The sequence below is a fragment of the Schistocerca serialis genome, chromosome 4, assembly GCF_023864345.2.
Source record: "Schistocerca serialis cubense isolate TAMUIC-IGC-003099 chromosome 4, iqSchSeri2.2, whole genome shotgun sequence".
Taxonomy (NCBI): domain Eukaryota; kingdom Metazoa; phylum Arthropoda; class Insecta; order Orthoptera; family Acrididae; genus Schistocerca; species Schistocerca serialis.
In genome coordinates this window covers 108,199,325-108,215,370 of record NC_064641.1, presented here as the reverse complement: position 1 = coordinate 108,215,370, position 16,046 = coordinate 108,199,325, and the positions used below count along the sequence as shown (strand labels likewise).

General features: G+C 37.8%; 1 protein-coding gene across 1 annotated transcript in view; it reads left to right on the top strand.

Moving 5' to 3' along the window:
* Positions 1–16,046, top strand: part of LOC126474023 (parafibromin) — a 65,262-nt gene that overhangs the window by 2,395 nt on the left and 46,821 nt on the right. Inside the window, exons 3-4 of the mRNA XM_050101428.1 lie at positions 7,242–7,504; positions 13,519–13,732. Coding sequence (XP_049957385.1) covers positions 7,242–7,504; positions 13,519–13,732 — 477 coding nt within the window. The remainder of the gene's footprint in view (positions 1–7,241; positions 7,505–13,518; positions 13,733–16,046) is intronic.

Below are 16,046 nucleotides of genomic sequence, written 5' to 3'. Positions count from 1 at the left end.
AACACCAACAAACTGAATCCACAGCAACCCACAAAACCACAGTAAAAAAAAGTCTCAAATGAAGTCCACGATGGCACAAACACAGACATAGCTCTGAAACTTGGTACCGAAAATGTCACTTGACCTATGTAGCTTAAACAAAATCCATGCTGCTACAAAACTACATACAACTTGACAAATCTGGTATCTAACACTTCACCAGACCTAAAGGGGAACAATGTGTAATTCTGAAGTCAGGAAATGTTCTGTATCACTTCGGAGAAGAAGACGATAGACCAAAGAGAGTGAGTTTCCTAATAAATAAAGATGTAAAAGACAAAGTATCAATAATAGAAGGGACATCAAGTAGAGGAGCAAGGCTTGTTATTAAAATATCAAAAAGATACAAACTACAAATAGTCGAAGTATACGCTCCTACAGCAAGCTATTCGGCTGATGGAGTAGAAGCATTTTACGAAGAAGTAAAACATACACACAACAAAGAACGAGACTACTGCTTTAAACTGGTAATTGGGCACTTAAATGCAAAGGTTGGTGTCAAAAAACAGGGTGATGTCAGTAGGCTGCCTTGGAATCGATGAGAGGAACGGAAAGGGTGAAAGGCTAGTTCAGTTTGCGGAAGAAAATAAATTAAGTGTGTAAGTGTATAAGGAGGAATATGAAAGCCGACATAAAAAATACAATGAAAACACCATAAAATTAGCATTAGAGAATAAAAGGAGCTGCAAGAAAACTAAACAAAAGCTTATGATTGGTAAAAATTAAATCATAGCAATTGACGGTGATAATGGGCGCATAACAGAAAAGGAAGAAATTCTAAAGCATGTAAAGAATTTCTATAGCAAATTATATGAAAGAACACAAGAACCATTAGGAAAACGTTTCACAGATGATGATGAAGTCCCCAAAGTACTCCCCGAAGAAATAAGAAAAGCTATAAACGAGATGCAGAATCTCAAAGCAGGGGATCATGATGGTCTGACAATTGACATACTCAAGCTTACACGGGAGGAAACAGAGAAACATGTGGCTAAAGTCTTTACTTCTTGTATACAGAATGGCAGCATTCCCAACCTGCTGGAACCAAGCAAACATAATCTTACTACATAAGAAGGGAAGTATTCACGATCTGAAGAACTACCGCCCCATTAGCTTACTTTCTGTTATGTATAATGTGTTCTCTAAAGTCCTGATAAATCACATTGAAATGGTAATGGAGACTGCACAGCCCAGAGAACAAGCTGTATTCCGAAGTGGTTTTGCTTCAATTGACCATATAAACACACTGCATGAGGTAATTAGTCGAGCAAATAAGTATGACGTGCTACTATGCATAGCCTTCACTGACTTGGAAAAAGCCTTTGAGTCTGTCAGCCACACTGCAGTCATACAAGCACTTGCCAAGCAAGGACTAAAATAAAATATATAAACATATTGCGCAACATTTATGACACGTCTGTACATCTATCAACAAAGGAAAAAACAAGTGTGAATTTTCCATTGGAGGAAGAGTTATTTGTAGCAGTTCTCAAGATGGCTATGTCTAAAATTATTTGGAACAACAGAGGAATAATGATAAATGGTAAAAGGTTCACCAACCTGAGATTTGCTGACGATATAGTGGTCTGAGCTAACAGTAAGATGGAAGTGCAGTCCTCTATAAAAGACTTTACAGATCATTGTCAGGGAGTTGGACTTAAAAGAAATCACTCTAAAACTAAGGTTATGCATAATAATAAGTGGATAGCTGCAGGACAAGTAACACTGAACAACAACATCCTAAACAATGTTACAGAATACGTTTATTTGGGGCAATTAATTGACACAAAAGAGGAATTGGAACCTGAAATTTTTGTCGAATTAAACTGGGTTGGAGGGCTTACGGAAGGAATGCAACAGTTTTCAAATCTAATGTGCCAGTCTACTTAAAGAAGACAGTTTTTGATCAGTGTGTCCTACCGGTTTCAACGTATGGGTATGAAACTTGGACTTTAAATGAATTTTTAAAAGGAAACTTAGAACTGCTCAGAGAGCTATGGGAAGTTTAATGTTCGGTCTCACTAAGGAAGATCGACAGGAAAGTGAAGACATACAAGCAATAACAGGAGTAAAAGATATTATAGAATGGGTTAAGACTCTAAAATGGCGGGGGGCAGAACATATTGCACGAACGAAGGATGGAAGATGGACAAAATCAGTTTTAGAGTGGAGTCCCAGAGAAAAATGAAGATCACCAGGGAGACCACCTGATCACTGGGATAAGGAACTCAGGAAAGTTGCGCGAGCTTCAACTGGCAGAAGACAGCAGCGGACAGAGATGCATGGAAACACCTCTTAGAAATGTATTTAGTAACTTAAAGGCTACACCTTGTATAGATGGAATTAGCTGAACAATAAATAAATGTAGCTAAAACAAATTCCACTGTACCACAAAACCAGAACTAATGTTGAAAACCTGGCCTTACCTACGCGTATATAGTAAACTCCATGATACCTACCTATCACAATCCAGCATAAATTTTGATATACAATAAACACTCATTTATGCACACAAACATACATACCATCACACTACAATTAAAAAATAAAACGTTAAAAAGACTCTTACCAACCACAGTCAGCCGACACACAAATCTAACAATCTAATGATAGCAAAAATGTTATCAACGCAATCCCACGAAGGGCCAGCTTAGACTTCTGAAAACAGCAACCACTCCCGACAAAATACTAAGCATTTGCCTGCCTCTGATGACGTCACTTACATTGGCCTGAGATGCAGCAACTTTTGACAGTCTCATGCTTTGCCCATAAATATAACACTTCACATACTCAGCAATTACACTGAATAACTGTAGGAATTTAGCCGTTGTCAATATGCTGTCACTCATTGCAGATGCAGGGGATTACTCGTAACCTTCATTCTCATAAACTCCATTGGTATATCTATAACTAACAAAAAGTGAAACATAAATTTAAATCTCCAACTATGAACACCGCACCACACCAATAATTCCAAATCAGAAAATGAATATATTATTCATAACTGCCAACATCAAAATAACTCACAAAAATACTGCCACAGATTCTTGCAAGATTAGTCTCACAAACAGCACTTTAGAAGTCCAGTGAATCTCGTAACAGCATTCAGAAGCAATCATAAATATCCCATACTACAGAGCACCATAACTTACTCCAAGGCACCCTCTCCAGCGACGATCTGTTTCAAATGTAGCACGCAACCAAGATGTTACATGACAACACATTTATGTTACATGTCAAACCAGATGTGTGGTATTGCAAATTTCAGTTGACCCTACTGCAACGTAATCTTGATTATGGGCTACGCCACAGATCGATCAGTTAGCACAGTGTAGATTCTGTCTTTGAGAAAATACTAATAATATTTCCACACAGACAAAAGTGCTGTATATTTCAATAAATGAGGTGATCAAAGCAGAAAATGAATCAAGATCACCTACATAGCACAACTAACTCATATAATTTTGTATTTCAAGCAAAATCCTTAATAACATTTCAACATAAAAGTTGTAAATGTGAGACATACCGTTCTCTGTACTTATGGCAGATTTGTTTTTGTGTATTTATGGTTATAAGTATTTTCTTTGGGTGTAGAGTTATATCGTGATTGTTTCAGTGTCTTAATGTCTGTCTGTAATGTGTCTTTTGGAAAGTATATAATCTTATTATATCTAGTGTTAACACGTCCCAGTCACTATCTTTTGAATATAGGAAACGATAAGCAAAAGAGGAAAAAGAAAAACTGGAACACAATCAGCAAAATTAAGGAAGGGAAACTACAGAATGTGACATGAGAGATGAACTGGATAAACCTTGGAAATAGCGCTGCAGTTTGTGAACGTCTTACGTGTTCCTATAATTTGATTTTGATGACCAGTTTTTTAAGTGACAAATGCAACACTGTACAAGTTGTGATCTTTTCACATTTATTGATATCAGTGAAAAGTTGATGATCAGCTTGCAATAAATGCTTTTAACATTTATTATATCACAGGTTAACACTTACATCAAAATGTTTTGGACAAGCACTTACATCCAAATGTTTCGGACAGGATGATGACACTTTTCTAATATTCTTTCACAGTCCAGTTTTGTCTGTTAAGCTACATGAAGTTAACTTTAGATACATATTCACTTCATTTAGTCACTGTTCAATTAACATTACTTGGACACAAAATATATTTGACACCTCTGTGTCTTGCTCATATAGTTATGGTTTTTATTTCAGTGTACTCAATGTTGCATGGGAGTGTCTTTTCTATGATTTTTCCTCCATGTTTTCAATTGCCAGATAGCATTTTCCACACATAGGGGCCTAATAATTCACGTCTTCAATGATCTGAAGATGGCACTATGACTTTGCTGTAACTAGTAATCAGGATATGTAGCAACTGCAATCTCCGCAACATTCTATTTTAGAAGATTTTTTTTACATTGATATGAACATTCCTCTCATTTGGCAGTCAGGTAATTACAAAAAGTCCATTAATGAAATTTACTTTCTTGTCACACAGCACAGTGTGGACAAATGCATTTCCTTCCAGGGAGCTGTCTTGTTTTTCTTCAAAATATTATTTCTCTGTAGTAGTCCAATGTGAACTAAAAATAAAATACTTACAGATTACAGTCTTAGTTTTCTGCACCTCAGTATAATTTGCAGCCATAAATTGACTTCTAAATTATTGGTTAGCCATGATGTAGTCCAATAGATATCCACCCAGTATCTCGTGGTACTACCTCAGTATACGTTCTTGTCATGTGATTTTGGAAAGTGTTCGCTACAACCAATTGAAACCTGTGGTAGAACTCTAAGCTACCCTCCCCTATCATTCCTTGCCTTTAGTTCATATTCTCTAGCAACCCCTCATCTTTAATAGTGTTGCAACACCTATGACTAACAATATTTATCCTTCTTCATATTAGCTAGTTTGACATTCCATAGGTCATTTTGCACAGTCAGTTGTAATGATGTGGAACAAGTCATTTACATTCACATTACAAATTAAAGTTTTACTTTGCTTTTTGTCAGACATATATATATCACTGATAAGCGATCAAAATTTTTTGCTGCAGTGTTGTACTCTCCATTTTGTTCTGAAGGTAACCTTAGTGTGGAATGATGAATGTCATTTTTCCTTCTGGTATTGTAATTATGCACGTCATTGTTCTTTAGAACTGTAGTGGAGTATTTACAATGGTCTTCATGAGGGAATAAATATACTGTATGCCCGACTATGTCTACTTACTGATTTTTCTCTCCGCAACATTTGCAACAATTCTAAGTGCAAATGTGGCAGAACTAAGTTGTTTCAGGAGTTTCAAAATGTGCTTTTTCCAGTTTAAATTTCCATTGATATGGACACCTAAGAATTTTGAAGTTTCCAACTTATTTATTATTTCCTCACCATATGTTACACATCATTTGTGTAGTGTCTCTAGACGTACAGGACTGAATATGTTGCATCTTTTCAAAATTGAGTGTGAGACCATTCACAGAAAACCAGTCGCAGGAGAGCTTCTGTAAAGTTTGGAAGGTAGGAGACGAGATATTGGCAGAAGTAAAGCTGTGAGTACCGGGCGTGAGTCGTGCTTCGGTAGCTCAGATGGTAGAGCACTTGCCCGCGAAAGGCAAAGGTCCCGAGTTCGAGTCTCGGTCGGGCACACAGTTTTAATCTGCCAGGAAGTTTCAGTCAGTGATACTTTTAAGAACTTTGATTACCATTTCTTCTGTTTCTGTATGTATACTTGGATTGATTACAATAATGCCACCTGCAGAAAGAACTAATTCTGCTTGTTGTACATTGGATCAAAAATCATTTTCATGTATGAAGAACAATAGTGGACCTAAGATGGAGCCTTGGGGAGCCCCCATACATCATTTGGCCCCAGTCAGAAGTCTGTTCCCAGACTACTTTGTTTGAATAACGAAGTACAACTTTCTCCTGGTTAGATATGACATTATCCATTGGTTAGCTATACTGTCAATTCCATAAAACTTCAGTTTACACAAGAGAATACTGTGATTCACACAGTCAAATGCCAGAACAATTATTCTGGAACCCAAACTGTGATTTGCTGGGGATATTATTTTTGCCTAGTTGAGATAATAGTCTAGAATACTTCACCTTTTCAAACATTTTGAAAAATGACAACTGCACTGAAACGGGTTGCCAGTTATTGACTTGGTAGTTATTGACGTCTCTCTTATGACCTTTCTTAAAGAGTGGTTTAACAATGACGTATTTCAGTCTCTCTGGAAAAATACCTTGAGTTAGTGAGGCATTACATATTTTATCAATCCCTCTATTTCTTCACACATTGTGTGTATTTTCTCACTACCAGCGTATGATGTTGCATGTAAACCTGTACAGTGATACTTGGTGTTGACTTTATTTCACTCTCCAAAAGAATAATTCAGTCACTGCATTTCTTGTGATAAATCACCACGTTACCTACCTTTGTATTCGTAAAAATGCCAGCACCTACTGTACCATTTATTGATGCTGATGTCACCACATAACCCCTGTCCTCGCTTCAGTAATCCCTATTATATCAAACCTTATCCATCTAAACTCGATTTTCAGACTGTCCGGTTTTCCGACAACATTTAGATTTCTATAATTTCTCCCTCTGGTTCATAGAATGCTAGCCTTTTTCGTCACCCTCCTGAGCAGTCCAAACCCCAGACATCTGAGCATGGACTATGTTTACCTCCATAATATTTTTGGAGGAAAAGGTTGTCATGAGATTATTGTAGGAGAATGCATGCTGCATCTGTACACTTTTTGTGTTTTTATCCAGTTGTTTCCGTTGCCTTCTAACATGCATGCCATTGATCATTGGTGATTCTTTCATATTTAGGCATAGTTTCCCACTCCCAGGTGGCCAGATGGTGTAATGAATCTCTGTTTGTTCCTCCAGTCTCTTGTGACCAGATGTTTGACAGAATAAGGTTTACATCTTATTTAAAAAGTACTCAGTCACCATAGCTGGTGGTCTTCATTTGAAACTTGAATTATGTCAGTTCTTTTGAGAGTGTTGTTTGGAATGTTTGTACACTGTAATGCATTTCATTAATTATGACAGTTTCAGAGAAAGGTAATAGTTTCGTAGAGTTATCATTTCAAGAAGAGTTCTGTAAAAGTATCTTTTGTTTTTCAGAATTGCAGTTGTGCTTAGGATTTTGTTGTGATATTTTACAGGCAGAGAATATTCCTGTTGTCCGAAGACCCGATCGAAAGGATCTCTTGGCATATCTCAATGGTGAAACAGCATCTTCAGCAAATATCGACAAATCGGCACCTCTGGAGATACCAACGCAAGTGAAACGTACCGCTGATGACTCCGCTGAAAATTCTGCCAAAAAGCCACGTTTTGAAGAAACGCAAGTGCAAAAGGTCAAGGAGCAACTAGCAGCACGTCTTGATGCACCAAAAGAGGCTTCTGTCACTGTCGATAATATCAAGTGAGTGTGCCAAATCAGACGTAGTTTGCCGTGAAAAGCTTTCATAGGATATAAAATATTTTCAAGTATTTAATTCGTAGACCTATTCTAATGTAATTAAATCTAAAAAAGAATTTAAATTAGCAGATTGCATTTTACTGAATGTACTTAATGTCTGATTTTCTTGTAAGAATAATTCAATTTGGTGGTAAGCATATTACTATATGGACACAATTTTATTGCATCATAATGCTTCCTTTGCACCTTTCCATTATGTTGTACTCAGCTGAAATTATTGCATGTCACAGTAGTGAGAGTCTGTACAGTCATTGTTGCATCAAAATTGTAATCTTTTCTGATACAATTCTCTTTCCTCTTGGCATACTTTCTATTGCCTTTATCCAAAGTTTGTTAGCGTATGTATGATTTTGACTCTCAGCCCCAAATTTTATCTGTCTGTGGCAGAATGAGAATGAAATTTTCGAGTTTATTGGAAATAGTAAATGAGCTGTTAATGAAAAAAGTAAATTTTCGCCTTTTGTGGAACTGATAAGCGTGTTAAAATTGGGTCCCTAGTTACAGAATAGAAGAGGGAGTGAACAGCAGACAGTCATGCGTAAACAGATAGGTAGCTGAGCTACGGGATGAAGTCCTTCAAATGGCAGACAGAGGAATATGAACTGTGAGTGAACAGGACAAGAGTAGAAAAGAATCGTGTCTCTTAGTATATAAATGTAGCTGAAAGCAGTTATTAAAAAGTGAATAAAAATTTAGAATTTCATGGTGGAAATTTATTACTCTTTTTATTTGGCCATATAATATCCATGGTTGCCATAAGTTCTGAAAAACAGGGAATTTCAAACATGTCAGAGAAATCAGGGAAATTTGAAAAAAAAAACACTGGAATAATGTTGTTTTTCTCTTGGTAGATGAAATGTTTTGTTTACTGAGATGTCATGCATTGCCACTGGCTGGGCACAGCTGAGTATGTGCTCTGCTTCCCAACTCCCTCATTCCTACTGCTTCTCCCCTTCGTACCACTCCCTTCAGCTAGCAGTCAGTGCTGCTACCACTTCCTGCCACTAGTCTAGCAACTGCCAATGAGAGGCAGGGAGGCGAGAGGAGTGGTTTGTTTGGATCTCATTCTCAGAGACTGTAGACACTGAGGCCGGAGACGGCAGTCGTGTGTGAGTTGTGGCTGAGTGATTTTTGTGTGTGTGTGTGTGTGTGTGTGTACTCTTGTTTTCTGGCAGGCTATGGCTGAAAATATGGTTTTGAGAGTGTGATTGTCTTTTCTGTGTGCCTGTCTCTAACTCAGCAGTCATCTTTACAGTGAGTTGCTACCTATCCTCATTAGCATTGATTCTCAGAGTATTTGCATAAGTTATCTGTTGCACGGATTGATTAACGCAGTCTCATTTCGTCGAATGGTGTCTGTGACACATAGCGGGCCACACGAGTGGACTTCCATGACTGGCCAGAACCACAGACCATTTCTGCGGGTATGTCTAATGGATTGGGCCTGCAGATCTGAAGCCTATCGTTTCCCACTAATGTGCAAGCCCTACCCGTTGGATCTAGTCTCAGCGATCTGTCCACAGGCCAGGTCTGTTTGTGTGTGGCATAATGCAGCGGTCTTTCATGGTTTATCCCAGGACCCAGGACAGCAGTTTTCCTCTGCAGGCTAGAGGCCAAGGGCAATGGTTTTCAGGAATTGCGACTGTCTCACCCCAAGTACATTGTGCAATGCAGCATTTTATAGACATTTTATTTATTCTAGTACATTTTGGCACTTAAAAAGTAATTTATATATTGTGGATGATAAGAAGAAGAAGAAAATTGTGGCATTCGTTGGCGGTTTGTACATTGTGTACTCATATATATACCGAGCGGGGTGGCGCAGTGGTTAGACACTGGACTCGCATTCGGGAGGACGACGGTTCAATCCCGGGTCCGGCCATCCTGATTTAGGTTTTCCGTGATTTCCCTAAATCACTCCAGGCAAATGCCGGGATGGTTCCTCTGAAAGGGCACGGCCGACTTCCTTCCCAATCCTTCCCTAATCCGATGAGACCGATGACCACGCTGTCTGGTCTCCTTCCCCAAACCAACCAACCAACCAACTCATATATACCTTGAAAGAAAAATCACACAATACTTGTAGAATAATAGACATGACATAACACAGTGGGTAATAACCGACAATAACGAACATAGTAGAAAACATTTTATTGGGGGTCAGCTATAGTGTTGGTTTACGCAACTCTTCCCTGCCTTATACACTTCTTTCAAGAGGATTATTTTTTCTGAGATTATTTCTGAAATCATGAAGGTATTTTAAATCTGTCTTGCGACTTCAAGGAAAAGTGTATTTTTGTCACCAAATATACTTCATGTTATTGAAAAAAATAACAACAGTGGCCTTAATGAAACAAATGAAACACACATACCACTGGACTTGCTTTTCTCCATCCAATAATTTCATTACAGAAGATGTTGATGTTTGTACTTAAGAATTTTGCTCACACGGAGGAGAAATACAAAATTCCTTACATTTTGTTGTCAACTTATGTCTTTACTTATCCTTGAGATCTCAAAATTTGTCAGGGAAAAATGCTAAAACTTGTCTGAAAATCAGGGAATTTCACTTGGGGAAACTTACGGCAACACTGATATCATAACCAATAAGAGACCACCACAATTGTTCATAGTGTTTTTGTGCATTTGTATTTTGTCTTCTTTCATCAAATTATTGCTGTGCAGAATTAGATGGAAGCATCATCGGGGAAATGTGTTTTGGCCAGAGTGCACCATTTAGACAATTCAGGTCTCTTTGTGACAGTCACTTGGCAATCGAATTTCTACGGAAGGCAAGTCGTAAAACAGTTTCTCACCTAGTTGCTGTCAAACTAGCAATTGTAACAGACTTACGTCAACCAGTCGTGTCCCATCCCATGTTGAGGTGGAGGTCAAGGGTGGCAACAGCAGAGGTGGGAGACTTGATGTGCTGTAGCACTCCCATCATACCCCCTCAGCCGCATTGGCTCCTCCAGAGGTGTTGGTGAGGGGCTAACGTAATCTCGCTGGGCCTTTGTTGATTCTTTGTTGATGATTCTTTCTACACCACAGTTGATGATTCTTTCTACACCACATTTTCCTACATTTCATGAAGTATTCAACGTTTTTTCTCCGTGGAGGCCATCTTGTACAACTCTACGAATACTTTTTGTTGCAAGATGATCATAATGTATGGGTAACACGTTTTCTGGACACGAGGATCCTGGCAGAAAAACTGTGCTGTATCTCCCTCCCCAGCTTGAAACCTCACATCATCATCTTGATCTGTTGTTCATTCTTCCTGCACACCTATATTGGACAATGGAAGTCGATCATTTAGTTCAAGCATGAACAGTACCCGCAATGTCCACTCCAGTAGTTTTCATTATGAGGCTACCAGTTTAATATTGCAATAGGCCTGATATTTTTCAAGTCTGTTTTGAAGCTGGAAATTGGCACAGTTTGATTAAAAATATAAATGTTAGATTGAATATTTTAGGAGTAAAGGAGACCACTCACTAAATTGTAGTGCTGTCGACAGGCACGAAAAAAGAGTGAAAACTTTACTAGCTTTCAGACGTTTACTTTCATAAGTTGGAGTACACTCATGCATAAGTACATCTTTTCTTGAATTATTTTACAGTATGGTGAAAGTTGTATGAGCTGCAGAAATTTTTATACGTGGGTAGAGTGCCATTCAAAAATGGTCAAATTTCGGTGACTGACAAGCAACATCCTGGTTGGCCAATTGAGGTGTTAACTCCACTTGAAACCCTCATTGACGACATTATTTGTGAAGACCAACGTGTTACAGCTGGACATACAGCAAAAAGAGTTGTAGTAAGTGTTAGCACAGACCAAATGTTATCAGTAGTGAGCAGAAGTACAGCAAAACCAGTGCAAAGTGCATCCCAAAAGAGTTGATTCATCTACATAAGGAAACAAGACTCAAAGTGTGTACAGACTTGAAAGAGTGCTATGAAAGGAAAGGTAACCTTTTTCTAAATGAGACTATAACATGTGATGCAACTGGGTTGACTATTTTGAACTGGAGTCTAAAAGTAAAAACATGGGTTGGAGGCATACTAGCTCATCTGTCGGAAAGAAAATCAAAATGCAAGCATTAGTGGGAAAAGTCATGTTGGACTGTCTTTTGGGATGCCCAAGGTGTTGTCTTTTATGATTAATGGGAAGATCAGTGTACAATAAATGGTGCCTATACTCAGACATGTTAATGAACATTGTAAAGCCAGCAACAAGAGAAAAACATTGTGGATCTCAGAGAGAAGGTATGATATTGCTACATGACTGCCTGACTGATCCAAGAAGCCATTAACAAAGATTAATTGGGAGATACTACCCTTACTCCCTGCAGCCCAGATTTGGCACCCTAGTATTTTCATGTGTTTGATCTAGTTGAGGAGGCACTATGTGGAAAAAAGTTCAGCAACACTGAAGAGGTGAAAATTTTTTTGGGAAAGTGGCCCAAACAACAAGACAGACTTATTTGCATCAGGTATAGAAAACTACTTCGTCATTGGGACAAGTGTTTTACTATTGGTGGGGGATAATGTTGAGAAGTAATAAAAGGCCCATTTTGTAAAAATAAACAGGTTTTTTCTGCATCAGTTTGTCTCTTTCATTATTGAATGTCCCTCATAGAAGGAAGCAGAATAATAATTTTTAAAAAATGATTATAAGTTATTGAATAAGGGCCCCACAGTTCATCAATGCTACAGGCCCCAAACAACATTAAATCAGCCCTGAGCTAAATGCAAAAGCAGGTTAAACGAGCAAAGTGGAGACAAAAGCCTTAAAAGGCATGTACTAAAGTAACTCAAGATGCCATGGCAAGGGAATGCAAAAGGGTCAGTTGTGGACACAAAATACACTTTCTGCTGATGGATATTTCCATTTCAGTATTCCCGTTGCTCTCTTTTTTGCACAGTTCTGAATTCTTTTTTATATTTTGATCTGTTGCTTCTCACCAGATTTCTCTTTCTGGTGTTTTAATTATGTGTCCTCTCTCAACTTGATCTCTGGTTTTCTTCCTTACTAAATACTGTACTAAAGTGACATTTGTCATAGTGTTAAATAGTCTTCATAGACCCAATGAACATTCTATTAGCTGAAACAGATAAAAGAATTAATTAAAATATTTAACATGAAAAGTTTTGTTTCTCATTTTTGTTGTAGGAAAGTTCTTGTAGAATGTAAATACCAGAAAATAGCTCAACTTGCTGAGATTGTTTGAGATTATCTGCTTTGTGAGTTGTTATAATCTCTGATGATGTCTACAGCATTGGAAGACGAAACTTAAGGCGGAGAAATATGTCTTGAACCACAGCCTAATGACCACAAAACAAAAATCATGAAGTACACAAATACCAGCTATGAAAGCCGGCATTGGTATCATTAGATTGCCTTCACTCTGTTGACAACACTGTAAAGTGAACCTTGCTTTTTAAATTATACTGCTACTCCCTTTCATTTATCTTTCGTCTATTGCCAGGTCTCATTTCCTAAATGATTTACAATTTCATCTGTTATATGTTCCCTGCCCTGTGCTATGCCTTAGCGTGTTTTGCTTTACCATCCTGATGTTAACACTTGTCAAACTGAAAGCTCAAGATCAGTGTTGTTTACTGGATGTGCTGGAGAGAATTACCGTAAGACTGGTAAGTACTATTTTTTAGTTTGTGTCAGAGGCCTTGTTTTGGTCCAACCTGGAACTACTCATTAAGTGATTATTTGGAAAATGATTTTCTTTTCTATTTCAATTTTACAAATCCCTTTTATTTCTACAAGTGCTGACCAAATAATCATTTATTTCATTTTGGGAATGTGGGTAATTTGTATTGTTAATTTGAAACTGACAGTAGAGGATACAGCATCCTATCGGTGTCTATTGTAGTGCGAATCCTGCTGTCTGTGTGCTCAGCCAATTAACTTGTTGCATTAAAGCCTTTGTTCTGCAGGTCATTGTCAGAAGCCATGTCTGTCGAGAAGATAGCAGCCATCAAAGCTAAACGACTCGCAAAAAAACGTACTACAATCAAGGGCAATGATGACATTGCATTGGGTCCTGACTTAAGAGTCATGCTTGACTTTGATGTCGACCTAACGAAGGATATCATATCCCGTGAACGCCAGTGGCGAACACGTACCACGATTCTACAGAGTGCTGGAAAGGTTGAGTCATCTAACATGTTGTATACAGTGGAATAAATGTATGCTTTATTTATGTTGTTATTGTAGTGTACCAATTTGGCAAAAAAAATTTGTTCTTCATAACTTTTAGTAACATGCAGAAAATAAGAACTCCTGTTGAAACTGTAAGTCTGCTGCTGTGCCTCAGTTTCATCTTTTTTTGCCTCATTATTACATTTTAAGTTTCCATTCGATCCTTCACATTAAAAAGTGTATGTGATCAATTACTGGAAAATGGTATATAACAACATAACTTTTTGGGACTTTGTAATTTTCTTAGGCACACACTAAATTCTCCTGAATTGAGGAACATCTCTTGGCCAGAACAGTTCAGAAAATAAGAAAACAAGAAAGTGGATAATTAATGGATGCCTGTATCTGGCAGGCATATATAAATGCTTTAAAAAGATTAACTAAGATTTTCTGAGTTAAAAACAAATTCACCCCATTGTGCAAAGTTTGAGTGGCAGTTATTGTAGATATGGCAACTGAAACATTTGTGTAACAATTATAAATGAAGGTACTTTACAGTCTTAATAAGGAATCCAACAATGAAAGGAAGAAATGGTAATACTTTTTGTCAGCATCTGCAAGGAACTCTGAGAACTTCAGTTTTCAAATCAAAGTGTATTTAGAAAGATTAAATATGTTAATGTAGGAATATAAATTGTTCTGTGTAGATTCAGTATCATCAGGAAATAGAAATAGGTAATAAGAATAGTATTGTGGAAACAGAAACAACTGTGACTGAAAACTATACTACACTGGAATGTGCATTAAATGGGATGGAAGTTAAAGTAGGCAGTGGAAAACTGAATGAAAAAAAATAGTGTTCCAGACAGAACAGAAGAACTGATGGGAAGTAGGAAGCTATCAAAAGAGACAAGATTTCAGAGATGTGCATAAAGTGAGAAGAAAATATAAAATATTGACTGAATTAGATGAGCTGAAATTAATTGAATGGGTGACAGAGATGAAATGCTACAGAATGGTTAGATATATTAAACCCCCATTGCAATGAACATGTGACAAGAATCCTTGTGCCAGAGTGGTAAACACATCCATGTTTCCTACTTGCAAAATGGAGATTTGGCATACGTACCTGATAAAAATACGTTTGGACAAAACTGCTGAAGAATAGAAAACCTTCCATTTTGCCTGATTATTATGTCAATGGATTTCTATGTTTCTTGTGGTAAAACTTTTTGTTTAATGCCAAGTGAAATCATACAAATTATGGGAATTTGATAAGAGCACTACAGTTTGGTGTCTACATCTACATAGATACTCTGCAAACCATCGTACGATCCTTGGCAAAGGGGTACCCTGTACCATGACTAGATTTCCTTTCCTGTTCCACTCGCAAATAGAACGAGGGAAAAATGACTGTGTATATGCCTCTATATGAGCCCTAATTTCTTGTATCTTATCTTCGTTGTCCTTATGCACGATGTATGTTGGCAGCAGTAGAATCGTGTGGCAGTCAGCTTCAAATGCTGGCTATTTAAATTTTCTCAATATTGTTTCTCGAAAAGAACATCACCTTCCCTCCAGGGATTCCCATTTGAATTCCTGAAGTATCTCCTTAACACTTGAGTGTTGTTTGAGCCTACTGGTAATAAGTCTTGCAGCTTTCTTCCAAATTTCTTCAACATCTTCCTGTAATCCAACTGGGTACTGATCATAAACACTCGCGCAGTACTCAAGAATCGGTTGCACCAGTGTCCTATATACGGTCTCCCAATAAACTGAAGTTGACTATTCACCTTCCATACCACTGTTCTCACATGCTCGTTCCATTTCATATCACTTACAACTTTACACCCAGATATTTAAATGACTTGACTGTGTGAAGCAGGACACTAGTAATACTGTATCTGATCACGTGTCGCTCATGTGCATAGAGTGCTGATTGGTCTGAAAAAATCAATATCTTTCACGAACCGAGGTAAATTAGTAATGCCATTTCTTTACAGAGAATGCAGAAGTAACACAAAAAGAACAATTGAGTTGTATACACAAAGGTATGCTGACAGACAGTTCAGCGAATGTGCAAAAAATTGTTATTGAAAGGGCATTGGAGTACTAAGCAGAGGATCAAGAGAACCATGCAGTGAGAAGAGCAAACAATACAGACATTCTGGTGGCTACTCATAAGTCACACGTCAGCTTCAGAGAAATTTTGAGTGCCACTGGAATAAGTCGCCCAGCATTGTTCGCAGCTTGCAGCTCTATCGTGTACCAGTTCACCAGCAGAGTTAACCATAGGGATTGTAGAAGACACGTGAAATTGTGT